The sequence below is a fragment of the Anoplopoma fimbria genome, chromosome 9 (genome assembly GCF_027596085.1).
Source record: "Anoplopoma fimbria isolate UVic2021 breed Golden Eagle Sablefish chromosome 9, Afim_UVic_2022, whole genome shotgun sequence".
Taxonomy (NCBI): domain Eukaryota; kingdom Metazoa; phylum Chordata; class Actinopteri; order Perciformes; family Anoplopomatidae; genus Anoplopoma; species Anoplopoma fimbria.
In genome coordinates this window covers 14,730,280-14,756,302 of record NC_072457.1, presented here as the reverse complement: position 1 = coordinate 14,756,302, position 26,023 = coordinate 14,730,280, and the positions used below count along the sequence as shown (strand labels likewise).

Below are 26,023 nucleotides of genomic sequence, written 5' to 3'. Positions count from 1 at the left end.
AGATGATCAAATAAAGTTATTTTAAAATGGTGCTAATAGCACAATCCTGAAGAATATACTCTTTGGTATTCAATGTTGGAAATGTTTTCAAAAAGGCATGGCGTTAACATAGTTAGATTTTTACTTATTTGGCATTTAGAAGACCCTGTTATCCAGTATTAGTAGACTAAGTCAGCTTTAAAGTGTCAGTTAACCCAGGTAACCAAACACATTTCCTTGGTGAATGGATTTAGTTTGTTTAGCTCAAAAAGTAAAATTTAACAGCAAGGTGTGTTCTGAAACAATGCCTCTGTTAATCTGGATAAAACGCAGAGCACACTTTCAGCACTTTTAATAGAGGCTACTTATTATGTAGAAAGCGGTTCAATGATCACTGTGAAGTCTGTGGATTTTAGATATTAGATTGTGAGACTCACCAAACCCGGACAAATAAAATCTGCACTATAATCTGCATCACTAGAAACCACTGGAAAATTTGGTTATTTGGGTAAACTATCCTCTAAATAGTAAATCTACATAACACTTTACTGCAAAAACAACAGTCATTGAAGGTAAACCATACATGAGCAGCAAAAACACTTTATTCTCAGTCACTCTGTTGTACAATGTCAGTGTGAAACACAACATTTAAAACATTTTGATTTCAGGATTAGATATATATAATGTTTCCAATCCCTTTCACTGTGCAGGTAGACTATGTTGTCGTTGCAGCATGTATCTCTATGACTTGTGCGTCATAAGTTATCCGACTGTTCCATCAAGGCAAAAATAACCAACCCTCGTTTCTCTTTAACCTGTTGTCATCCTCCGCCTGTCACAACCAAAAGGCCTCTCATATGCCCATCTTCCTGTTAAGTGAAGCCAACCAGTAGCCAATCTCAAATGTCTCTTCTCAGTATCGTCCCTTCCTGTGTGCAGGTGGTTCACTCCTTCTCCTTAAAGCTGAAGTCACAAACCAGAGAGATATGGTCTGATGGATAGCTAAAGGACGGAAGCCTGTTTGGCCCAATCTGTTCCTCAGTGGGCATGTCCAGAACTGTGTCCACTCTCAGTGTGTCCTGACTGTACCAGATGTAGTCCAGAGTGGTACAGCATTCCCCCGTTTGCCGAATCTTCCACGTTGTGTACTCTGGCTCAGTTAAACCGTCTTTACTGAGTTTCTTATAGGCCGAGTCCAAACACAAAGGCGACGTGATGAAACGTCGGTAAACCTCTTCATTTGGGACTGCGTTGAAATCTCCACATATGAGCAAAGGGATGTCTGACTTGGGGGCACCCGCAGGATCGCCAGCATGCTTCTGGACCAGATTCTGGAGGTGTTGCAGGAGGACGGAGCCCTGGGCGCTGCGGAGCCACTCCCAGCCAGAACGAGCCTTCAGATGCGTCACGGCCACACACACACACCTCCCTGTGTTCCGACAACGCAGCATCGTCACCACAGCAATCTGTGACAAGAGAGATGCTTGTTAGAGGTGCTTATGAGAAGCTTTTATTATGTGTCCAAGATTGGCTTTTCACAGATTCCACTCACCTGATTGGTTGGAATCCTCATGGCAGAGAGCCTTATGTTCACGCTATCTAGGAGCTCGTACCGCGACTGATCGAAGAACAGAGCACAGCCGTCCGGACCGTTGTTGCCCTCCACATCTAGGCATGGCGACCAGGGTTTGGGGCAAAAGTTGCCGCTGTAACCGAGGCCTGCCAGAACCGGCTGGAGGGTGTCATAGTAGTGGTCGACTTCCTGCAGACACAGGATATGAGGTCTGTAGGTGAGGATCTCCTCTAAGATGAGGTACTTCCTGCGGGGCCAGCTGAGGGCCTCGGGGGGACACCGGACAAAACTGTCTAGTCCCTCGCCCAGAGCTGAAGGACACAAGAACAATGGAGATCTGACTTTAGAATAGAGCTTAACAAGGGTCCATAGTTTATGTTGGCAAGGTAGGGTTTTTATCTTGCTACTTTTTCAATGTCCTCCACCAGCAAGCTTAACTAACTATGTCTGCAGTTTAGTGCTGGGCGGGTAGTGTACAGAGGGTTGACTGTGAAATAAGCTAGTGACGGGTTGATGAGAACAGCAGAGGGAATCAAAACAGTTTTTGAAGCTGATGTGTCACTAAATATATTAGAGTCCACAAGCCGGTGAGATGTAATATTACACAGGCTAAAAGCAAATCTACCTTGGGCTAGTATGTTCCACTGCATCACCCTGACGGAGCCGCTGGGGACGCTGTCTCCATCATTGAGGTGAGTGAACTTCCTGTGGAGGCGAGGTGGTTGGTCCCTGAGGGCCTCTTCACACTGTCTGAGCAGCTCCACTGGATCGGGGGGACATACCTCCCCCTGCAAAACAGACATGACACTAACCATTTATTAAACCGGAGGAGGCAGATTACTTCACGTATCCGCTGCTGTGTCAGTTTCTGAAATCTGTACTGTTAACAGAAGAGAAGGAGTCACCTGGCAGAAAGATGGATCCACGTTTGTGTCTGCAGGCTGCTGGGACGGAGGGAGGGGGAGAGGAGAGCCGCTGCTGGTCTGAGTCAGGGCGCTGTACAGCCTGGTGGCCCCTCCACCCATCGGACACACTGGTGGAGAAAATAAAACATTCAGAATATTTTTAATTCTAATGTCAAACTGGGGGTGAGGGATTGTTAAAATTTCAGACACATCTGTATTAACAAGTATACCTCTGACAAGCAGGTGGTGCTGTTTTTTATTTAATGTGGCTGTTGACATTCAACTCAGATTATGAGACAGGGAATGAGCACCTCTTATAGGCTCTACTGTCTCTGCTCAAAAGTAGTCTGGCACTGCCTAATTGCGACAAATCCCTGCTTTTTTAGTTCACATAGTGGCTTAAGTATTTCTGCTTAATGAGTGCAGCTCAGCTCACTTTTTGTCCACCCTCAACATCTGTCCACTCACATGGTAACTGAATCATAAAAGCAACCTAAAAATAAGACTGATGCTTCCTACAAACTGCCATTGAGTAGTAATAGTTTTACCAAATGAGTTGAAAATAAATGTAAATCACACAATCAACTATGATCTTTAAAGCATCTCCATAACTGTGGATCTGTGGTGAAACAATTTAAACATACAATAACTAATTATTTGGACACCCGGGGACAGAGCAAACAAGCTGACTCATTATCACAATATATTGTTTGTTATGGCATATTTTGCATAACAGTTGCTTATTTACAGATCTAGCAAAAACGATGCAACATTGAAATCAATTTGGAGTCATGTTTCTGGCCACCAGAAGAATGCAAGTCCAATATTTACTCTCGTCTATCTCTGGTGAGGTCTTACTCCTGAGAGAAAAACCTGTCTCTTTAATCGCTAGATGTTCCACTTTGGTCACTAGCTAGATGTTTGATGCTTGGTTGGTAGCATTCTTTGGGTCTATGCATGCTGTGCTTGGAAACGAGGTTAATGAGAGCAGTGAGAGAATTAAATATTAAAATTTACAAAAAAACATCAAGATTAAAGTGGCAATTCCACTTTGGTCACTAGCTAGTGTTAAACTGCGTCTGTATGCTGTTTGATGCTTGGTTGGTAGCATTCTTTGGGTCTATGCATGCTGTGCTTGGAAACGAGGTTAATGAGAGCAGTGAGAGAATTAAATATTAAAATTTACAAAAAAACATCAAGATTAAAGTGGCAATAAAGCTGCAGAAAGGAACTGCAGAGCTGGGTTTGTCTCAACTTTTACATATTGATTATAGCAGCTTTAAATGGCATGAATACTGTCAATGCTATTCAATAGTGTTTTTGTTTTGAACTGCAGCAGGTCAAACCAAAGTGGGTCAAAGTTGACTGGTAGTTTGTCAAGAGGCATCAGGCTTGTACACGTCCAAGTGTTGCAGACAGTTATATTGAAAATACTAAAGCTAAACTTAAGTTTCATTTAAACTAAATGTTATATACTTACATCTTACTGTTTAGACTATATATATATATATATATCTTGCATTTCATATCCGCTGTTCATACTGTCTATATTGTTATACTACTCATACTGTTATTTCTTTTAATTATTTATCTGTTATTTATACTGTTATTTATCTAGCACATTGCACTGCACCTTTACTGCTTCTTTTTGCACTTCTGGTTAGATGCTAAAACTGAATTCCGTTGTCCTAGTACTTGTACTCTGTGCAATGACAATAAAGTTGAATCTAATCTAATCTAATCTAAAACAGCACTAGGTCTCCAATATTACAAAAACAACCCACAAATATTTGTGGAAAGGTTTGTACTTCAATTTTCTAAAAGCAGATACACAAACACAAGAAGTATTTTAAACAGAGTAAGGAACACTTCTCTTTAATTGTATGTCACAAAGTTTAAACAATTTGTGGGGAAAAAAAGCAAAATATGCACATAACCGAGACTGACATTTGCTCTGTCAAAAAAATACTGGTGACTAACTCTCTTCTCATCTCCTTTGGTCCAGAACTATATGACTATAAAAGGAGAGATCAGATGCTGATGTTTAGGATCCATTCAGTAAGGTGTTACTGAGCGATAACAGGAGTCAGCTGGCACTCCTTCCCACAGGTAAACATAAAAAGACCTTTGAACTCTCTTTGACATTAATGTTAATAATTATGCGAGTCCATGTTTATACATATACATATGCCAGCACCAGCCTGACTGAATATGGTCATTAAATCCACACAATCTGTTCCACAGCACCACCAGATAGAGACAGAACCCCACTGTCACTCTGATCTTTCACCCCGGGCCATGTATGTACAGTAGATATTATACATCCAAAAATCGCCTTATCTACAGTAAAATTAGAGAATAGCTGCCTCTTACCCATAGTCTCCATCACTGTCGTCAGCTATGTCCACTCTGCGCTTGAGTAAATTGTCCTTAACGCCTCCTTTTAACGCTACCGTCACTCTAAACGACACTGTATGTTACTGTCAGCTGATTTAATCGTGTGTTTTCACTGCAACAGGAGTAAGTGACAATGAATATTTGTCAACGTGAATGCAGAAAATCTGATGTCTCACTTCCCACTCCCGCCTATAAAGACTCGGGGAGGGTGAGGGAGAGAGAGAGAGAGAGAGAGATATTAGGAAGTATAGACGTCACCAGGGCATCATGTGCTGGTGAGGGAGAGAAGAATATACTGCGCAATCCAAACCGCTGCTCTCTCGCACACACAAGCCTGAGTGTGTGGCATATATATATATATATATATATATATATATATATATATATATGGAGACCAACCCTCACAAATATCCAAACATACAAGTCATTGTCAAAATGGAGAATAGGTACATTTCAATGGTTGACAGTTGAACTGCTCTTCAGCTGCAAGACAATGCATGACTAAAGGAATTAAGTGTGTGTGTGTGTGTGTTTGCAATAACAACTTCCTCAGTTTGCATGTTGTAACAGCACCCAGGGCACAATGTAACTGTAAACATCACAATTTACAGTTACCAATGTTACATCAGTTATTTTCAGTACTTTGTACTTTTCCAAACTGATAGAGCTAAAATTTGATAAATGTTTTGGCTGGAATCAAAATGTAGATGGTATAAACTAATATGAACATCCCCAACTGTGATTTCTGGTTCCCCTTAAGGATCATAACATAAATGTGACCAGTCATGGGATTTAAGAAAACACAATTATGCAACACATAATTATACTTAAGGTACTAAGGTTGGTTTTTTTGTTGTTGCTTTTTTGCTCTTTTTTTTTTATCTCACTATAAATCAAGGAAACTGTCTGTCCATGTATTACTCACATATCTGGCATGAAATTTCCAAACAGGCGTTATGTGGATTAACTGACCACATATAAGGAATCTAAACGGTACCGTATTAATGGTGAAACTATTAATACCGCACAGTAAAAGTCCTTCATTCAAATTTGAAGTGAAGAGTGAAAGGTGGAGCCATAGATTATATCAACAGTATGGGTGGAGCTTTCAGTTCTCATACATTGCTGGATAGTTTAAAAAATAATAATGCATAAAATTGAATTACCATATATTGTGAGTAAAATCTGAATCTTCAACGTAACCAGTAACAATTCTTTGACTGGTAAATTTAGTACTACAATATTGCATATTTTTAAGTGCTTTTGTACGTTATATTGGGGTACAACGACTTACAATAGTTACATAATTCAATCATTTTTATATCAAACTAAAGCAATGAATCTCTGTCAGTGAATATTTCCTTTGCATATCTCAAGAATTGTTCATTTGATCTGCTTCACACATGGTTGGTGTATTGATGGATGGATGGCAATTGGCAGAGACCTGAGGAGGTAAAATCCAGTAAATCTTTTTGTTACTTAAATTAGATTTATTTCCAGTATTCATCCCAAGATTCCCTCAACATGTTGAACAAAACGGAAAGTTGCATCACACCGTGTTTCAGTCTTAATCAGCATTCTGCAGAGACCACAGTGAAGCATCCACCTCTTGAATATAAACAAAGCCAATTCCTGCACTTGTGTGTGTACTCTGTGATCAAAATAACTTAGATGTGTATAAGCAAGTCATATTATTCCTCTCTTTCTGGATCCCTTAATCCAACAGAATGGAGTGAATGTTTTCATTTTCCACTGTGTTGCTTTGACGTCAGTGTGTCAGCGCACAGATGAGCACACATGCCGTGATAAAGAACTAAAAGCTCTTTAGAGTTGTGAGTGGTGACTCACGTCTGCAGATGCAACACTCTGACTTTTCCTTGTCTCTTAACATCACCACAAGTCACGACACAATTGTGGTCGGTGCCCAGGAAAGATTGACAAACATGATGATTTCTACAGATTTCTTTTTTTATAAGCAGCTGGAAAAAGAACTGTCCTCCAAAAGCAGCTGATGTCCAAACACGGTGAATGTGCATTAATTGATATTATATGTCAGTGTGTGTCGGTGTGTGTGCGCAGTGAGGGCTGTGTGATTCATATCCTGTGGTCAACCTCTTGTGGCTCCAGGCAGAATCATTTACTGTAGTGGTGTCTGTCTGCGTGTGAGGGAGAGCATGTCACTCTATACTTTAGTGGCATATTGACATTTCCACATTGAAGAACAGCTGCTCCATTCCAATACATGTGTTTGTTTTTTTATGTGATATCTTCGACATGGCTTTAAAAGCTTTGTGGTCTTATACCACTATTGCGTATAAACAAAACAAACTGCTTTTTCCCTTTTGACAGATCTTTGTATCCAACAAGGCATTCGTTGCGGTGCTAATACATGTAACATTGTCTTGTGGGATCTTGTTGTATTGTAAATGTTTAATTATATATATATGTCCTTAGGTCTTTCTTGAAAACTTCTGTTATGATTATATATAAATAAATTGATTTGATTAGAAATGATATATTATTCTCTATGGAATGATCAGTTTGATAAAAGATTAAAACAAGACTGTGAGGCTGTACTAAGGCCCAGCAGTGCTTTGAGCTAAATACTAGCATCAGCATGCTAACATGCTTGTAATTAGAATGTCAAAATGCTGATGTTCATCATCTTAGTTAAGCATGTTAGCATGCTAATATTTGCTAATTAGCACTGAAGAAAAAGTACAGCTGAGGCTGATGGAAATGCCATGGTATTTGGTCAAAAACCAAAGTATTGGGCAAAATAAAAAGTACCTGGTGATGGCACTAGATGAAGAGTCAGGACCACCAATAATATTGTGATTCATCCTGAGGGGAACATTAATATCTGAACCAAATTATATGGCATACATTATATTACATTACATTCATATCATATCCTGAATCATATATTAATAGTGCACCTAGAAATCCAATTAAGCCCATTTTAACTGGAAGGAACCCTTAATAAAATCAAAGTTATCCAAAATCAAGAAATTTAATTTCAATATTTTCTTAAGTCTTGCACTACGGCACGTGCAGATGCATGTGTGTGATGTGTTTCAGACCCCAAAGTCAGCATCGTGTATGTTATCTAGTTTGTGGTATTCAATTGCTACTTTGCTCTCTGACCTTTAGGAAGGCAGCCTCCTCCACTGCAGAGCCAAGTGTACACAACACGTACTACAACTACACTAAAACATAGTGGGGCCACTCACTCCATACATATGCATTTTGCATTAGTTAAGATGGCACCAGCTTGTTTCAGTTGTGAACAAACAAACATGAAGCCCTTGTCTCCTAGTACAGTATGAGAAAACATAAGATACAATGACAGAATCACTTTAGGAAAAAGCACTCAAACTACTTTGTCACATAATGTCTCTGAGGGAGGTTTTTCAACTTTACATCTGCATGTGTCATTCTACTGAAGAAAACAAGTGGAAACCATAAAGAAAGTTCCCACATGACACAGCAACACACCAAAAGTACAGATGAACAAATGTGTTTTTGTTACTAAATCTCCCTGGAAGAAGAGTCGTGTTGAGGCATTTCTCACATGCAAACACAAAACTGATAATGTGGAGCAGTCACAGACAAATACAGTCTGACAGAGAGAACAGACTTTAGATAATTCAAAGTCACTTAGAAGCAAAAAACTGTTCCAAATATTTTATATGACACAATCCAACCATAACGTAGAGATACAGAGACTGTGGCTGCCAGATCACACGGCACAAAGTAGTTCAGAGCAAAGTTTACTTAGTATTTATCTGACCACTTACCTTTTTACTGGAATTAACTGCTCACTTCCCTTCAGATCTTCTTGTGCAGCTGCCGTCCTGTCAAGCTTTTGTATATTTGGAAGTTGGTGGTTGATTGACCCAATAGCTGCAGGGCAAGGTCACAGTGAGGAGAAACCAGGTCTCCTCTGCCATCTGCTGGTACACAGGGACCAAGTGTCAAACTTCATACAGCCTGAAAAGAAAGAAAAGTTGATGTAAAATAAATGTGTTAAATATATTTACACAGTGAAAATGAATATTGCAGCAGATAGATGCAACAGGCAGAAGGTAAAATAAAGTGACGTCACACTTTGAATTTTAAGTCTTCAAACTTCAATCGTCAATCAATCAGGTACTTTTCATTTATCTTTTTTATTTTAGCACGTTCATCCAGTTTGTATTATTACACTAAAACTTAAAAAACAAATAGTCTTTATTTTAAATTAGAAGCAGCAAGGGGGAAACCTGCAGTGGGTGACGGCTGTCTCTCACAGTTATTGTGAGTTATTGTGCCTTCTCAAACAACCAAGTGAGTTGGTAAAAAATATATACGCACATAAAATAATAACAGTCAATATTTCCTTTGACTATTTGAGCATCACAATGACAGAAAAAAACAACCTGTTAACCTTGTGATTGCATTTACAGATTTGGGACAAATGGTGATGCCTTAATAAAAGGAAACAGTCGAGAGGAGAGAAGTTAGTTGTTGTTTTTTTTTTTATTTCAGTGCAAGGAAGAAGAAAACTCTGGTGTATACGACAGAGACTCAGAGAGACATAATGACGTAAATACTCCAAAAACCCCACTTGAACATGTTTTGTCCCCCAAAAAACATGTTAACAAGGCAAGGCTACTTATATTTATAGAGCCCATTTCAAACACAGAAGATATTCAAAGGGCTGTAAATTGGCTTTATTTTAGCCATAAAATTGCAGTAGTTCCAAAGCAGACATTTTGATTTGTCGTTTCAGGAAAAGCAGCACATGAAGAACTAATAGCATTAACAATAGCTCTGTTTCAGCATCTACTATACACCATTAATTAAATCATGTAAACATGAACAGAAATGAAAAGAGTGAAGCATGTCTCCCAGTTGAGGGGTTTTTCCCTGAAATCTACTCAGGAGCATTGTAATTGGGCGGCTGTGGCGTAGTGGAGAGCAAGGTAGTTCTCCAATCAGAGGGTCGGTGGTTCGATACCCGTCGATGTGTCCTTGGCCAAGACACTTAACCCCAAGTTGCTCCCGAAGGCTTGCCATCGGTGTGGACTGGATGTTGCATGAATGTTAGTTAGAGTCTGATGGTGGCACCTTGCATGGTAGCCTGTCATCAGTGTGTGAATGATATGTAATATACTACTGATTGTAAGTCGCTTTGGATAAAAGCGTCTGCTAAATGACTGTAATGTAATGTAATTGTATGTATAACATACACGTATGCATTAAAAATAAACATGCCATGACTTCATTTCATCTTTTGTTGCTTTGAGCTTTATTCAATTTTTAGATTTCAAATGAATATCAACGTTGTATTATATGCATTATATTCCATCCACATAGACACTACAGGTCATCTTAACTCTGCTGTCCTATAACAGTTTTATCCCCCAGTCGTTTGCTGAAGTCTAACATTTGGTGGTGTAGAAGTGTGCTGACATTCCCCAACTGTTGTCTCCTGGTCTTCAGGTGGTTCAACATGGCACTCATCGACACCAACAGCACACCATCGCTGTTCTGACAGTCCCCAGTTACCAACAAATCCTCTTTCCATGCATCCTGTAAGCTCTCAAACAAGGTCTTTATGTTCCGCTTGAACCAGTGAACCTCCTGCCGGTATCGGTCTTTGTCCTCTCTGGCTCCGTTGACATCCTCTGTCATCTGTCTGATACAGAGTTGCAGCCTGCTGTTCTCCACGCTGACCTGCTCCAGTTTCACACTATTGTCATAGATGCTCATCTCTACAGCTCTCAGCTCTGAGGCCTGTTTATCCAGCACGTCCATGTAACTCTCTCGCAGCTCCTCCAGCTTGGTCTTCATTTCCTCTTTGGGCTGAAGCAGAGAGCCCGTTCTCTCCTTCAGCCCGTGAATTGACAGCTCCAGATCGTTTCTCTTCCTCCTGAGCTCGGAGGTCAGCGTTTTCAGTCTCTGATGCCTGGACTGCTCTTCATTCCACTTTGCAACCACCTCCTTCAGCATCTCCTCTTGCTCCTCCAACTCCCTCTGCTTCTCCTCGTGGCTCCTCGTGATGCTCATGGTCTCTGTGGTGCACTGCTCTATTTCCTCATGGTGTTGGGTCTCTTTTTTTCTGTACTCCACCTCACACTGGGTCACATGGCTCGTCAGCAAGTCAGCACTTGCGCTCTTGGGCTGACGCTTTTGGAGTGCGGTCTCCTCTTGTCGAAGCTCCTGGTATCTCTTCCTGGTGTTGCTGATATCTGAGGTCATCTTCACCACGTGCTCCTCCTGTTTCCTCTTCGTCTCCTCCAACAGCAACGTTAGCCGCCTCTTCTCCTCCTCAAAATGACTGATGTTCTTCTTCTCCGTATCAACGGTATCGCACAGCTCTTCCTGGTTCCTCTCAAACACACGCTTGGTGATTGTGTCAGCTTCCAGGAGATCTCTGATCTGCTTCTCCATCTCTTTGATATCTTTGCTGTGTTTGACTACGGAGGAGATGCGCTCCTCCAGCTGCAGCTTGGATCGCTCCAGCTGCTGCGAGACATGGAAATGCTCCGCCCTTACTTCGTTCTCTTCATCACGCTGATGCTTGAATATCTTATAGATTTGAGCCAGGGAGTCCTGAGAGAGTAATCTTGAAGCTCGACCCTCCTCTATTTTACCTTCAACCTCGGCAATTTCCTCTTTGAGACGCTGGACGGCAACGCAGAAGGCTTCCCCTAACTCGCGCAACTCCTTCTTCATCGTTTCTCTCTGTTGCCTCAATTCGTGATGCTTTTGCGTTTCCCCCTGCAAATGTTTCTCGCACTGGCACCGAGATGCTGCCATTCTTCGTAAATTGCTCTCCACCTTGGCCATGTCCATCATGAGGTCGCCCAGATGGTCGTGGATTTCCCGTTTCTTGTCATCAAGTCTGTCCAATTCCCTCCTGCTACTCCTGATCGATTGCTTGTGGTGCTTAATTTTACCCTCAGCCTGGTCGACCTCTCTGGACAGGTTGTCTTTTTTCACAGAGAAAGCCTCTCTCTTCAGCACCATCCTTTGCTGCAGTGCCGTTTTGTCCTGTTCGACAGCCGCGATGCAGGACTTCAGCTCCTCTATCCGGTCCTGCGTCTCATCCAGCTCCCTCTGCAAGCCATACTTCAAGGTGATCTGCTCGTTCTGAGCAGCAATGATCTCTTCATGCTCAGCCTTCGCCCGCTCTCGCTCCGGGTACAGCGCTTCGTTGTGGCTCAGGAGTGTCTCCTGCCTCTTCACAGTGGCTTCTTGCAGCTGAGACACTGAGTCGAGGTCTTTGTGCAGCTGCTCTATCTCCTCAGCATTGGACGCCCGGGCTGCCGCCACGTCTTCCATCATTTCCTGGCTCATTCTTTCTCTTATATTGTTAATTTGATGTCTCAACTTGCTGTTTTCTATGGTTTCCACTTCTAAATGCTCATGAGCAGCACGCCGGTCCGCCTCCAGTCCAGTGATGGCTGCAGTGATCTCCATCAGGTGGAGGCTGGCTTCAGGGGAGAAGGGTACCCCGTCCTCCTTCAGCTGCTTGTCCAGCTCCTTCAGATGCTCCAGAGCCACCAGGACGGCCGGGAACTCCGGGACGAGGCACGAAGCCATTTTTTACCCGTGTTTGTTTGTTCCGCGTGTCTCTGCAGGTGTGTCTCCGGTGAGATCAGCCGGACTCAACGGTGGGTACCTTGTGAGTGGGGTTGCCATGACGACATCTGACCCACCGCGAAGGAGACAGCGTGCTACGGCAAGCCGGAGAGGCCATGCTGATGTAAGCTACGGGTACCCGGAAGCTAACCTTCAGCAGGCTAACGTCACGTGAAACCAACGCTGCTCGTTACCACAAAATGAGCAGATAATAACTGTATTAATGCCGCTATTGTTAGTCTAAAGTACGTCGGGTGACCTTTGCATCTGAATCATGAAAACAAGGTGTGAGAGCCTGTTCATAAATGGTTCGGTTCTTACCTGAAGTATCATTCGCCCTCCAGAGACGTGTGTACGAGCTGTGATGGACAAACTGTGGGAGCGTGAGCCCACGTGTTGCCAGGTTTGAACATTTCACGCAAATCAGTTTAAAAAGTGGGCGCGCGTATGATGTGTGCTGCTACAAACCCTACAGTCGTAATAAGTACATTTACTTCACTGTACTTAAGTGAAACCTAGAGGTACTTGTACTTTGCTTGAGCATTTCCATTTTCTCCTACTTAATACTTCTACTTTACCACATTTCAGAGGCAAATAGTGTACTTATTTTTCACTCCATTACATTTTTCCCATATGATTTCAAAACAATTTTCATTCCCTCCTTAGCTGCCCTTTGGGACACATTTATTCCTCTGGTTGTCTGTTTTGATATACCTTTCTCACCTGACAGAAAGACCTACACAGGTCCGGATTAACCTCCTAGGAGGTTCCTGAGGAAAATGTTGCTTTGGGGTCATATATTGGCCCCCTGGTTCCTCACACTCTCTTTGCTATTTGTATGTAAAATGTTGTCTTTAAGTAGCTGACCCAACAGATACAGTGCAGTATTATAATTCATAGTCCATATTCCCAAACAGGTGCACCATCAATTTGATAACCAGATACGAACTGCCACACAGCGAATTTAAGTTTTGGATTTGAAGTTTGTGCAGGTCTATAAACATCAGGACCTGGCAACCCTGAACCGTCGCACTATGCTGTCGTTGGTTCACAAAAAAAGACGTAGCAAGCACAGAAATAGAGCAGCTAGAAGATGCAACACCATGCAATGGCTGCCATCCTATGTGTTTTTATTTGTATTTATATGAAAGCCCCTACAAGAGGTTAGACTTTAGGTTTTCACAAAATACAATACGAATATGGACTATTTTTCCATTGCAATAGCAGAGTTGATTTCATTTGTTTACAATCATGAGCTGGTCATGATGACATGCATTTGAGTCTCCTGTTTCTTTTCACAACCGGAAATTCTCATCATCATTAGCATGCATTAAGAGTACATTTTTAAATACTGCCTCATTATCTGTGTAGCTGCTTTGTTTTCTATTTTACCTAACTCTTGCAGCATGTTGCAGCCAGCCAGCGGACAGCTTGCAGAGAACGACCCCAGAAACATGGATCTGATCAGTAAACCGAGAAGCAAGTCAATCGTGTGGCTTTATTTCGGCTTGAAAGCAGACGACAAGGGACAACCTTTGAACTCTGGGGAGGCTATTTGTCGTTTGTGCCGAAAAATAGTACTGGCTAAAGGTGGAAATACCACGAATTTAAGAAGTCATCTGAGACGTCGACATCGAGCTGATTTCTTCGAGAACATTTCTTCCACCACCTCAGGAGCTTTGATCGAGGCTCAAGGTACATATATCATCGTTTTCCAATGCATGCATTGTGAATCAAAGGGGTGCATCAAAAATTGAGTCTTGTTGCTTTGGCCGCCTTTGCCACTACTACATTCACCCCCCTACTTTACTGACATAATAACATTGCACCGGGGCACTGGTATGGGGTTTATAAAGTTTACATTTAAATGGGAGCAATACGAGACCAAATGGTAACATTATAACTCATGGTCCTTTTATTTATAGGAGGATCTGAGCCAGGATGATGTCAGTGTATCAAGTGTGTCACTATGAATGCAACATGCTTTCCCGACCATGCATTGAGAGTGTATGAGGCTCATTCAAAGAGTCTATGTTATCAAGATGGTCGGTGATCATGGAAGTAACACCGACCAGCGAGTTCTTAAGTAAAACAGAGTCACTGTCTTTAAAAATAAGATAAAATAAGATAATCCTTTATTAGTCCCGCAGCGGGGAAATGTACAGGATTAGAGCAGCATAGAGGATAGTGCAAACAAGAGACATACCGTATTTTCCGCACTATAAGGCGCACTTAAAAGCCTTTCATTTTCTCAAAAAACGACAGTGCGCCTTATAATCCGGATCGCCTTATATATGGATTAATTCTGGTTGTGTTTACTGACCTCGAAGCGGTTTTGTGTGGTACACGGCGCTCTGTCAACATGTTTTAGTAGATTTAGTAAACTACAAAGCCGCACCGCAGCAGCATCACGGCCACCGTAGTCAGGAGCGTCGCGGAGTAATACATACTGTGCTTCACCATAACATTACAGTGTGTGTGTATAAGGTTCACCATCATATTACAGTGTGTGTGTATAAGGACCCAACATGGCTCCTCTCAAGAGACACGCTTACGACGCGGACTTCAAACTCAAGGCGATCAGTCACGCAGGAGAACATGGGAATAGAGCAGCTGCGAGAGAATTCAACGTTAATGAATCAATGGTACGGAAGTGGAGGAAGCAAGAAGATGACCAGCGCCGAGCAAAGAAGACCAGACGGAGCTTCCGAGGGAACAAAGCGAGATGGCCACAGTTGGAGGACAACATTGAGCAGTGGGTTACTGAGCAGAGAGCAGCAGGTAGAAGCGTCTCTACAGTCTCTATCCGGCTGAAGGCAGCAGCCTTAGCACGGGACATGAATATCAATGACTTTCGAGGCGTTCCTTCTTGGTGCTTTCGTTTTATGAGAAGACGTAATCTCTCCATCCGCACACGAACTACCGTCTCGCAGCAGCTGCCAAAAGATTACCAAGAAAAGCTGGCCACTTTCCGCGCATACTGCAAAAACAAGATCACTGAAAAGCAGCACATCACCGACATGGACGAGGTTCCCCTCACCTCTGACATCCCCGTGAACCGCACCGTGGAGGAACCGGGGACCAGGACGGTGTCTCTACGCACCACAGGGGACGAGAAGGCATCCTTCACTGTAGTTCTCGGTTGCCAGGCTAATGGCCAGAAACTTTCACCCATGGTCATTTTCAAGAGGGAGACTTTGCCAAAAGAAAAGTTTCCAGCCGGCGTCATCATCAAAGCTAACCCGAAGGGCTGGATGGACGAGGAACAGATGAGTGAGTGGCTGAGAGAAATGTACGTCAAGAGACCGGATGGCTTTTTCCACAAATCTCCGTCCCTATTGATCTCACCGATGCTGTCAAAAACAAAGTGATGCAAACTAATTCGGTAGTTAAAAAACAAGATCAAATATAAGTATTATAAATAAGCAAATGAGCAATAAAAACCCCCAGTAAAAAACAGTAAAGAATCCACAGTAACTGAAATATTATACAGTACCAGTCAAAAGTTTGGACACACCTTCTCATTCAACTACTTTGAAGAATCTAAAATATAAAAACATATTCTGGTTTGTTGAGCATTTGTTTGTTTACCACATAATTCCATATGTGTTCCTTCATAGTTTGGATGTCTTCAATATTAATCTACAATGTAGAAAAAAATAAAAATATAGAAAAACCATTGGAGAAGGTGTGTCCAAACTTTTGACTGATACTATATATATATATATATATATATATATATATATATATATATATATATATATATATATATATAGTACCTATCTTCTCATTCAACTACTCTGAAGAATGTAAAATATAAAACATATTCTGGTTTGTTGAGCATTTGTTTGTTTACCACATAATTCCATATAGTTTGGATGTCTTCAATATTATTCTACAATGTAGAAAAAAATGTAAAAATATAGAAAAACCATTGAATGAGAAGGTGTGTCCCAACTTGACTGGTACTGTATATACAGACAGAAACTATTATAACTATTGTATTGTACAGTGTATTTGTATTGCAAATACACTGTGGGAGTTATCTCATGTCAGGTTCTTTCATACCAATTTCCAAACATACAGTACCAGTCAAAAGTTTGGACACACCTTCTCATTCAATGGTTTTTCTTTATTTTTATTTTTTAAAAATACACCTACATTGAACATAAAAACAGGGAATTAAGGTGGAAAATAAAACACACATGATAAAATAAGATGTAGAAAAAGAAGAAATAGAATACAGGAAATGCATAACAGTAGGCAAAAAATAAAACCCACTGAATAAACATAACAACAACTACAGTACCAGTCAAAAGTTTGAACACACCTTCTCATTCAATGGTTTTTCTATATTTTTATTTTTATTTTTTTCTACATTGTAGATTAATATTGAAGACATCCAAACTATGAAGGAACACATATGGAATTATGTGGTAAACAAACAAATGCTCAACAAACCAGAATATGTTTTATATTTTAGATTCTTCAGAGTAGTTGAATGAGAAGGTGTGTCCAGACTTTTCCCTGGTGCTGTATGTCGGGCATTGACGTTACTATGTAACCGTGTAGTTCTATTCCCACCTAAACATCATTGTGCGCATGCGCGAAAGAGACCACAGCGCTAGACGTCTGTTTTACGGCAGTGTTGTTACCACGGTATCACCTAAACAGCCATTCACGTTACGTTAGCTCATTGTAAGGAACTGAAGGTAACATTTAGGCGTGTGTATAAAACACAATACATCATTTGGAAAGGAATATGTTTCCACGGTCCCGCTGTTATGATAAAGTGTAATAAATAACACTGGTTGGTGCAGTCAGAGCCGCCATCTTTAGCGTTTTAAACAAAGCAATACGCCACGAGGGGCCGTTATGTACATGGCTGCTGTGAGGCTCTGCGGTGCAGACTGACTGCGGTGTGTGCAGACAGATCGCCATCTTTTGGCGTTAATCCCTTCTTTAAACCAACAGACAGTCTCTTCAATACCAGCTGATCATGACTGTGGTATAATGACAATATAGCACCGGAACCTCACTACTTGAGCGGTATCACTCCGCTTTGTTGACATGGCCTCATACTAACACCTGTGCTCGCCTCCTCTTGGTTGTAAAGCAGCTTCCTTTACAGCTGATCAGGCTAACAGCTAACACTATGCATGCTCGAGAAAAACTGGATTTGTTTGAGCCTGACATGAAACCTAATGAGGAGATCATTCTGAAAGAAGAGGATAAGTCCCAAGATGGGGAAGAGTGTGAGGTAAATGCCACTGACATTTCCAGACATGCAATGGTATCTGACTTGGAACTGGATGAATTTGAGGACAGCAGGACCGAGAGTAAGCTTACAAAGAAGCAGACATTATGGGCAGTGAATTGCTTCACTGGCTGGTTGGAGTCCCAGGGGCTCCAGGTGGAGCTGGCTACAGTGGAGAAGACTGAGCTGAACGGACTGCTGAGACAATTTTATGGATCCGTACGAAACAGCAAAGGAGAACTGTATGGGATTGCTAGTTACATTGCACTGAGAGCTGGACTCAACCGTTTCTTCAAAGAGCCTCCCGTCAACCGCCCTGTGAGCTTAATGAAAGATGCAGAGTTCATCTCGGCCAACAAGGTATTCTTGGGAGTGCTCAAGAAAATTAGGAAGTCTGGTCGAGACATAACATCACACCATCAGGCACTGTCTTCTGATGATATCTGCATCCTTAGACACTCCCGTGCGATGGACACTGGCACTCCGAGGGGTCTTCTGAACAAAGTCTGGTTTGATATCCAGGTATATTTCGGGCGCAGAGGGAAGCAGGCCAACAGGAATCTGAAGCCAGATTCATTTGTAATCAGAAAAGACAAGAGAGGACTGAGATACTGCACTTCATTCTTTGGCGATGAGACAAAGAATCATACCAAGAAGGACAGATGCTCGATGTTTGAGGCACCAGGCAGTGAATTCTGTCCTATTAATGCTCTTTTAAAGTACCTCAGCAAGCTCCCACCCAACGCAACAGCCCTTTACTTGCAGCCTAAGAAGGAACTTGTAGATGAAATTTGGTACAGCCCCACCCCCTTAGGAGTCAATTATCTGGGCTCCATGTTGTCTCGCATGTCTGAAGAAGCCGGCACGTCAGTCATCTATACCAACCACTGCATCAGAAGCACACCATTTGACCAACTATGTGGAGCAGGACTGGATGGAAGAGAATTTATTCATGTCAGCTTGCACAGGTGAGATGCGTTTATTCACCATTTGCCATTTTATTTAAAAATGTATCCCATAACACATGCTGACATTTTTTCATATAATTTTACAACAGGTCTGAAACCTCCCTTCAAAGTCACCAGATGCCGTCCGCCGAGAGCCGCAAGCCACAGAGCAAGATATTGCAAAAAAGCAATACAGCTGGCACAACAGGTCTGCCACCAAAAGAGTGGGCACCCTTAACAGAAGTTCAGTCAAGCACACAATCTCGCAATGGAGTCATTGTTTTATTAATTACAGTCTGAGTGAAATGTCAGATGGATGTCTACAGGAAGTCTGAATGATTGAACACGATCCTGGACACTAGAAGCTATAAAAGGCTACGTTTTGCTTGGTGGGGGAACAAAATAAAAGTAATAAAAACAAACTCGAAGCTTCTGTCTTTGCTATAAATACCGAAAGTTTATAATGTTATGTACTTACTATACTTTAATCTGTCCAATGTAGTATAGAAACAATCACATTCTAATGTTATAACACTCTCCAAAGGTCTTGTCTTTATTTCCTGTGTTGCTTAATTCCCTTATCTCCATTTTTTAACCTTAAACAACAAAAGAACAGTAAACAGCCTCCATGCTCCGTCTGGATTGTCAATAGAAATATCTCAACTCTATTCTATATTTAATAAGTTTTTCTTTTTTTTTTTGCCCCTGCAGGTTTGGATTTAAACAATGAAGAATTCTTCGAGGATGCTCCAAACACAAACTACGTCCCAGATGCTGTTTTGCCGCCTGGAGAGCCATGGCTACACGGCGGCCCCTCCCGGGCAGTGCTTTCCCTGCCCTCCTGCCTGTTCCTGTGCGGGGACGTTGGGTCTGGGATGTCTGGTACTGGATTTTCTGGCGAAGAACAGATGGGAGAGACGAAAGTGTACGCCAAGTGTCACCTTCAGCAGGGTGTCATGTTTGGGCCATATGTAGGAGAAATGTGCAGAGGACAAATGCCAACCAACCTCAAATACGCCTGGGCTGTAAGTAGACGGTTTTGAGTGCATGTAAAGGGAAAAATAGGGGTCAATTGATGGGTTTGGTTCTACCATCATATTTATAATTCACTTAAGTCTATGATGTAATTTGTTACTTGTGTTGATAACCAGCAGGAATTCTATGTAGAATTGGTCGTAACACATACACATTGCTCCCATCTCCAGATCAGGGATGATGCTGCTTTTATCTACGTTGATGCTTCTGATGAAAGCAAATCCAACTGGATGAGGTGAGCATTTCTTATTGATTAAAGTCTTTTTTTCTCTCTTAAAGTAGTTTCCTTTCTCACTTCTGTTTTTTTATTTTTATTATTTTTTGCAGTATTTCAGAGCACTTGCCTGACAGAGAAAGTCTCAGGCACAGTTACATACTATACATGTTTGCTCTATGTTTCAGGTATGTAACATACACGAGCAGCGAGGAAGACCACAACCTGGTCATCTTCCAGTTCTACCGACACATCTACTACAAGGTTTCACAGCCCATTACAGAGGGGGCAGAGCTAAGGGTCTGGATCGGCAGGGACTATGCCACCTTGCTGGGCCTCGGTATGGGTAAGTTCACTAACTCAAGCATGGTTTGACATGTGGTAGTAGCAGACTTTCAAATTTGTATTAGTTTTTTATTTCCTCCTTGAATTTCAACTGACACTAGACTTTTGTTTTTGATGGGTGGTATACAGGTGACAATATGAAATGTGAAGTTGGAGACAAAGAGACAGTCCTGCGCCTTTTGCAAGACATCCAATTGGTCACCCTACCCGAGCCCAGCAGCTCTTCCCTCTGGTCCGACCACAGCCAATCACAGAGCCCCATGCTTGTCATCAGTGACGTGACGACAATGTCAAACCCAGACACAGCAAGTGATTCAGGCATGATTTCCGGCTCTGCTTTCCCCTCCTCCCTGATCTCTTTGCCGTCCCCGAGCTTTCATCCATTTGAAAAATATGATTTTTTGCCTGGAACTGAGCGACTGCTGACTAACCCAAACGCCACACAGAACAGTCCGTGGTACTTCTTTGGGTTGGAGCCGGACCCCACTGGTCGGCCTCTGGACCGTTGCACTGCAGTGTGTAGGCTGTGTGGGGAACATGTTGGCTGTGGAGGAGGAGCAGCGGATCTCCAGAACCATCTGACCGGCAGGCACCACATCAAACCACCACGTGACATTCACAAGGATAGGAGTTGTCTGACAATAGGTAACTAGGACTCTAACACACACTAAAACAGGCAATGTTGTCAAAGTAACAGGTCCATGTCATATGCAGAAATGTAAGCCATGCCTCAGCCCCATACTGTTTTTACAGTTTAAAATTGAACTTCCTGCAGTAATGTAAGATCAAGTTTATATGCTTTTCCACATCCTAATTTGGTAGGCAAACTCATTAAAATATGCAATAGTTAAGATCAGTTTGTATGACAGATTAGCAGCATTAAAATGTGTCAAAGGCCACCAAATTTGAGCTTTCACAGCCAAACTTTTTCCAAAACCCCCTATCTAGTTACTTTTTCCTACTTGCTGGCTCCTCCATATCCTTGTGGCAAGACCTGAAGGACATGTCACTAAAAAAGAAATAGTCCACCTGCAGGTGTAGCTATGGGAAAAGTCAGAAGATCAACAAAATTATTTGGGTAAACTGTATTCAAACCACAAATGTTTTTACAAAATGTATTGTCAATCCATTTTGTAGATACAGGGATATTTAACCATATAAGTGAAATATTTGAGGTGCAGGTGGCGCCAGAGTTCATCCTCTGGGGACCATGAATGTTATAAAATATTTAATTCTGGACCAAAGTGGTGGACCAATCAACTGGCCGCTAGCATGGCTAAAATTAAGACCCAAGTTGAGGAACCAGAATTTTCCTTTTAGCTAACCTGAAGCTCTTTTGCTGTTTTAAAATGGTCAAAATATGATTAAAAACTATCTCTCCAATAAACAAATGTACAGATTGAACCTGTAAACTGGTTTCTAGTCTAGTTCAAGACTTATCTTGAACAGGCTTTTGTAAAAATGTGTCAAACTGTTTATTTGTCCTTTTTCTCTAAAAGGTCACCAACGCTCACAGCCAGTGATGGGTAACAGCGGTTTGATCAGCACACTCCCCCTGGTATACTCCGCTCATGTGACCGATGCCATCACCAACTTTCTCATCATGGATCTCCAGCCGCCAGCTCTAGTAGAAGGGGACGGCTTCAAACAGCTAATCCACACCCTCCTGCCCTCCTTCAAGGAGCTGCCTTCACCTTGGCAGCTCGAGAACCTCCTGAAAGAACATCACACCCAAGGCAAGTCAAGCCTGGCTCAGCTGCTGAGGAAGGAAATAGCAAGCAGCAGTAACGAGGATATATCTGACTACACTGCTCCCATGGAGTTTGAGTCCAGGAGACGTGGGCGACCTCCCAGCCATCAGAAGGAAGTACCTCACTTTGTCACTTTGAGTGTGGATGTTTGGTTTCACAACTGGCAGGGCAACACTGAAAGGTACCTCACCCTCTGGGCACATTACATTGACTGCAATTTTAGTTTTCAGAACCTGGAACTGGCAACCCAAAGACTGTCAGAGGGTGGTGCGAAACACTACAGCCTTCAAGCATTGGAGGCTCAAGTAAAAGTGATGGCCCAGGACTGGGGACTCTCAATGCCTAATCTGATTTTGCTGGGAGGTGAGGTAAAGAACAAGATGAGGCCGGGGCCAATTAAGAGTGGCAAAGGTGGAGAGGCTGCAGGAAGCGTTCCTCATCCTAACTCAACAACGTTTCTTGAGAAGGAGGACGCCGTCTCATCTGAGGAACCACATGGCTTGGAGCATGGCCATTCTAGTGATGGACTACCATTTGTGCCATGTTTCTTCAGCGCTGTGCAAGGCTGCATTGAAGAAGTGATGTCACACTCTGTCATCTCCAAGACCCTCGGCCAATTCCAGGGTGTTCTCGCAACCCTGTTCCTGCCACCTGCTCAAAACAAAGGCTTGTATCAGCACCACGCCCAGAGTCTGTTGCAGACCCTGAAGAAACAAGAGCAGGCAGAGCTGACGTTGTGGGCTCACAGCTGGCCGACGTGGAATAAGCTGTACCCTCTACTGAGCATACTCATCAAACATAAAAGCCTTTTCTGTGAAATGCTAAAAGAGATTAAAAGTGATGGCTTGTCTAAAGAAGACACTTGTTCAGAGTCCAGTTCATCAGGCAGCTGCCACGCTAACTCCACCTCCAACACATCCTCAACAAGCTTCACGACTTTGCGATCTGAATGGAAAGTTGTGGAGGAGCTGTGTTTAGTCCTCAAGCCTCTGGACGTGGCCTGTCGAACTCTTGCCAAGGAGCCGTTTCCCCGTCTGTCCCTAGTCAAACCCATTCTCACAGGCCTGCTCTCCCGCCACCTCGTGCTGCGGATGGGTGATTCGTCATCCATCTTGAAGGAAGTGAAGAGGATGATGAGGCGGAACTTAGCGAGCTGTTACGAAAACCCTGTCGTCAACAGAGTTCTGTGTGTCGCATGTTCCCTCGACCCCCAGTTCCATGGGCTGGGCTTCATGGAGAACAAGGTGAGCCGTAAAGTTATAATGCATTGACTTTTTTTCTTAACCCCGGCCTTCTAAGTTACTGTGGCTATAAATATATACAGTTTGTTTAACATAATTTAAAGTAAGTTGGCTACTGTTGGATGTTGGATACTGTTGGATGTCTCAACACAAGCAGTCATAAAATAACTTTTCCTATGAAATGTACAGTCTAAAATCGGCAGATTTTGATTTTAGTCAAGAACAATCTGATCTAAGAAGTAAGTGCAACTATGAATCTGTGCAGGTATTTGATTCCAGCTTTTGGTCCTTTACAGTTTTCAATACTTTAAAAACTTTAAAGCATAGTCACAAATGCAAGTTTGATACTGCTCATTTCATTAAAGCCAATGTGTTATTGGGCTTGCTGCCCCACGATGTATTTGTCAGTTTCTTTTGTGATTTCCATTTTTTTAAAAAATACATATTAATGATTCATACATACTGATGTTTTATGTCCATTTGTGGTGCTTATGTGCTTGAACGTCTTTGGCTGGAAATACTTATCACTTTCACTTTTAAAGGTTCCTACTTGATGTGTTGTTCGAAATCCTTATATGTAACATGATTTATCCCCTCAGTAATCCCCAATCTCCGTTATAATAATGTGTATATCGAAGGATGCTGCTGATTAAGTCTTTTGTTGCGCTTGGGTTTCAGGAACAGAAAGCCACTTTTGAATGGCTGAAGAAAGAGGCCGTCAGGATTGTGAAGGAGGACGGGAGGAGAAGTCAATGTCAGAAGCAAAGCCAGCGCAAGAGAAGCCCCTCACCTGGGTCACCAGAGTCAGAGAGTGACTTCCTACGTAGGAGCAAGCGACTAAGAGTATCCCGCCCAATAAACTTCAGAGAGCTAGATGATGCAGATGAAGAGAGTGATGCAGGGGAGGCTGATGAAAGCGAGTTGGCAGATCCAGGCCCTCAGGGAGGACTCTCTGGTATGGAGTTCCTCCTGGGAGACCTCTTCTGCTCTGCCCCCAAGAGCAGGCAGAGCTCCGTGGAGGAGTCTGTGGACATGGAGATATCTGTCTTCAGAGCCGGAATGGGGGCTTCGCTGGGAGTGGAGCCCCTGCAGTGGTGGAGGACCAAGGCAGTGCAGTTTCCACTGTTGGCCACAGTGGCACGGGCCTACCTGGCCGCCCCGGCAATGGCAGGAAGCGCTGCACAGGACTTTGTGCAGGAAGGAGCGGTAGCCGCGTACAGGAAGAGAGCCAACATTCCCCCAGAAAGTTTGGACTCTATCTTGTTTCTGCACTACAACCACATGCCCACCACTGAGAGCGGGCAAAAAGCAGTTAGGAATGACGACAAAAACGGTGGGATATAAAAGGTCCCTTTAACACACAAACCACATTCATTCCTTTTTTTTAATAAGCTTTGAATTTAACCCTCTCGACTACGTGTATAACATTTATCCTCTTTGTCCAGCAAAGGTTTTAACATTTAACTAAAGAGAAGAAAGAAAGACATTTTTTGACTGATCTTCTGATCGCCTTCTTAACTTTTTTTATATAATGTATGAAGTACCTTGTAGTGCCTAGTGCCTTACCTCTTTTGGAAACAATTATGACCAAATGCTAATTTCTAACATAAAGCTGTGATTTGGAGTGTGTAGATTGTTTGTCAAAACATAAAATAAGACCTCCAAGGTAGCATTGTGCAAAACTGCTACCATGTGTCATTGCTTTAGGCTTGTTTTTTGTTTTATGAATCAGTATATTATGAAAGAAGACTCCAAAGAATGAATATAAGCTTACTTAATGCTTCTTGTTTCAAACATGAGTTTCTTTTACACTTTTACAATTTTAGAGAGACATTGGTTACTTTGTGTTACTGCTGTAATTCGGAATGTAATCTGTTTTATGTTTAATGTAGTCTGACTCACCAAATGTGGACTTTGGGCAGTGTTGGGAAGGTTACTTCTGAAAAGTAATAGGTTACAGATTACTAATTACCCTGCTGAAAATGTAATAAGTAATGTCACTATTTTAATTACTTCATGAAAGACAGGATCATTATTATGTTTGATTTATTTTCTAACGAATGTTTTAAAGTGGGAAATGAACCTAAAAAAGTCCTAAAACATAAACTTAAACCAGGCAATGGGAACCTCACAACAGTACTCAACACTGATTACTGTGAAACCTTTAATCAAAAGTTATTCAGAATAACATGAATTGAGAGTGAAACATGGCTACAGCATGAATGTTACATTCTACATGAGCTTTTTTATCGGAAATAATGTATTTGAGTGTAACCCCTTCTTAATCACCATCCTTTTATTAGTAATCATTCTCCTCCCCCTAAGCTATCTTTTTGTTTTAAGGGCAACGTCACTGCATCCTGTGCTTAGCGGTGCCCAAGAGGACGGTGAAAAAACTTAGCTTAAACATAGTATGATATATTTATCAGCAATACACTGTAAACACAATGTCTGTACTGCTGTAGACTGTGATGTTCTTGAAGTCTTTGGATATTTCATCTACGTGCAGAAAACCTTTTTTGTTTTAGGTGTCTCACTGTGTCCCATACTTAAAAAATACAATATATTATCATATGAATCATGAATAAAAGAATAAAAAACACAGCGCACAGTTTAGTAGTATTATTTGTACTGTACTTTGTGTACTGTGGTTAATACAAATATGTGGCCATATGTGCAGTAAACGGCATAATAAAGCTAAAAAATGTCATTATTGCCCAGTCAATAAAAAAGTTATATAGTAACAC

The 26,023-nt window shown here is 42.0% G+C and overlaps 3 protein-coding genes across 8 annotated transcripts; 1 reads left to right on the top strand and 2 right to left on the bottom strand.

The window, feature by feature from the left end:
• Positions 1 to 593: 593 nt before the first annotated feature.
• Positions 594 to 14,897, bottom strand: noctb (nocturnin b). 3 transcript variants are annotated; one of them, XM_054603919.1, is made up of 6 exons: positions 14,810 to 14,897; positions 8,655 to 8,847; positions 2,458 to 2,585; positions 2,178 to 2,340; positions 1,532 to 1,863; positions 594 to 1,445 (listed from the first exon to the last, which is right to left on the bottom strand). In XM_054603919.1, exons 3-6 carry the CDS (start codon positions 2,575 to 2,577, stop codon positions 924 to 926), a joined length of 1,137 nt encoding a protein of 378 aa, XP_054459894.1. In that variant the 5' UTR covers positions 2,578 to 2,585; positions 8,655 to 8,847; positions 14,810 to 14,897; the 3' UTR covers positions 594 to 923. The 3 variants fall into 3 exon arrangements, with proteins under 3 accessions (XP_054459894.1, XP_054459893.1, XP_054459892.1); XM_054603918.1 differs by lacking the exon at positions 14,810 to 14,897 and adding an exon at positions 12,808 to 12,897; XM_054603917.1 differs by lacking the exons at positions 8,655 to 8,847; positions 14,810 to 14,897 and adding an exon at positions 4,831 to 4,991.
• On the bottom strand, positions 10,205 to 12,447 carry ccdc175 (coiled-coil domain containing 175). Its single transcript, XM_054603916.1, has one exon. The coding sequence runs from the start codon at positions 12,445 to 12,447 to the stop codon at positions 10,231 to 10,233; it is 2,217 nt and encodes a 738-aa protein (XP_054459891.1). The 3' UTR covers positions 10,205 to 10,230.
• On the top strand, positions 12,801 to 25,880 carry LOC129095465 (uncharacterized). 4 transcript variants are annotated; one of them, XM_054603913.1, is made up of 8 exons: positions 12,801 to 12,889; positions 13,902 to 14,181; positions 19,402 to 19,715; positions 19,896 to 19,960; positions 20,128 to 20,285; positions 20,414 to 20,929; positions 21,784 to 23,279; positions 23,955 to 25,880. In XM_054603913.1, exons 1-8 carry the CDS (start codon positions 12,851 to 12,853, stop codon positions 24,618 to 24,620), a joined length of 3,534 nt encoding a protein of 1,177 aa, XP_054459888.1. In that variant the 5' UTR covers positions 12,801 to 12,850; the 3' UTR covers positions 24,621 to 25,880. The 4 variants fall into 4 exon arrangements, with proteins under 4 accessions (XP_054459888.1, XP_054459889.1, XP_054459890.1 ...); XM_054603914.1 differs by having other exon boundaries at positions 12,818 to 12,889; positions 13,892 to 14,181; XM_054603915.1 differs by having other exon boundaries at positions 12,824 to 12,889; positions 13,906 to 14,181.
• The last annotated feature ends 143 nt before the right edge of the window (positions 25,881 to 26,023 follow it).

What these genes read in the sequence shown, in the direction of transcription:
- noctb (XM_054603917.1), bottom strand. An exon ending in TGGATCCATCTTTCTGCCAG is followed by an intron (nt 2,341 to 2,457) that starts GTGACTCCTTCT and finishes TCTGTTTTGCAG; the next exon opens with GGGGAGGTATGTCCCCCCGA. An exon ending in TGAGGATTCCAACCAATCAG is followed by an intron (nt 1,446 to 1,531) that starts GTGAGTGGAATC and finishes CTCTTGTCACAG; the next exon opens with ATTGCTGTGGTGACGATGCT.
- LOC129095465 (XM_054603912.1), top strand. Translation starts at nt 17,642, where the DNA reads ATGCATGCTCGAGAAAAACTGGATTTGTTTGAGCCTGACATGAAACCT. An exon ending in CAATACAGCTGGCACAACAG is followed by an intron (nt 18,899 to 19,401) that starts GTCTGCCACCAA and finishes TTGCCCCTGCAG; the next exon opens with GTTTGGATTTAAACAATGAA. An exon ending in CTTGCTGGGCCTCGGTATGG is followed by an intron (nt 20,286 to 20,413) that starts GTAAGTTCACTA and finishes GGTGGTATACAG; the next exon opens with GTGACAATATGAAATGTGAA.
- ccdc175 (XM_054603916.1), bottom strand. Translation starts at nt 12,447, where the DNA reads ATGGCTTCGTGCCTCGTCCCGGAGTTCCCGGCCGTCCTGGTGGCTCTG.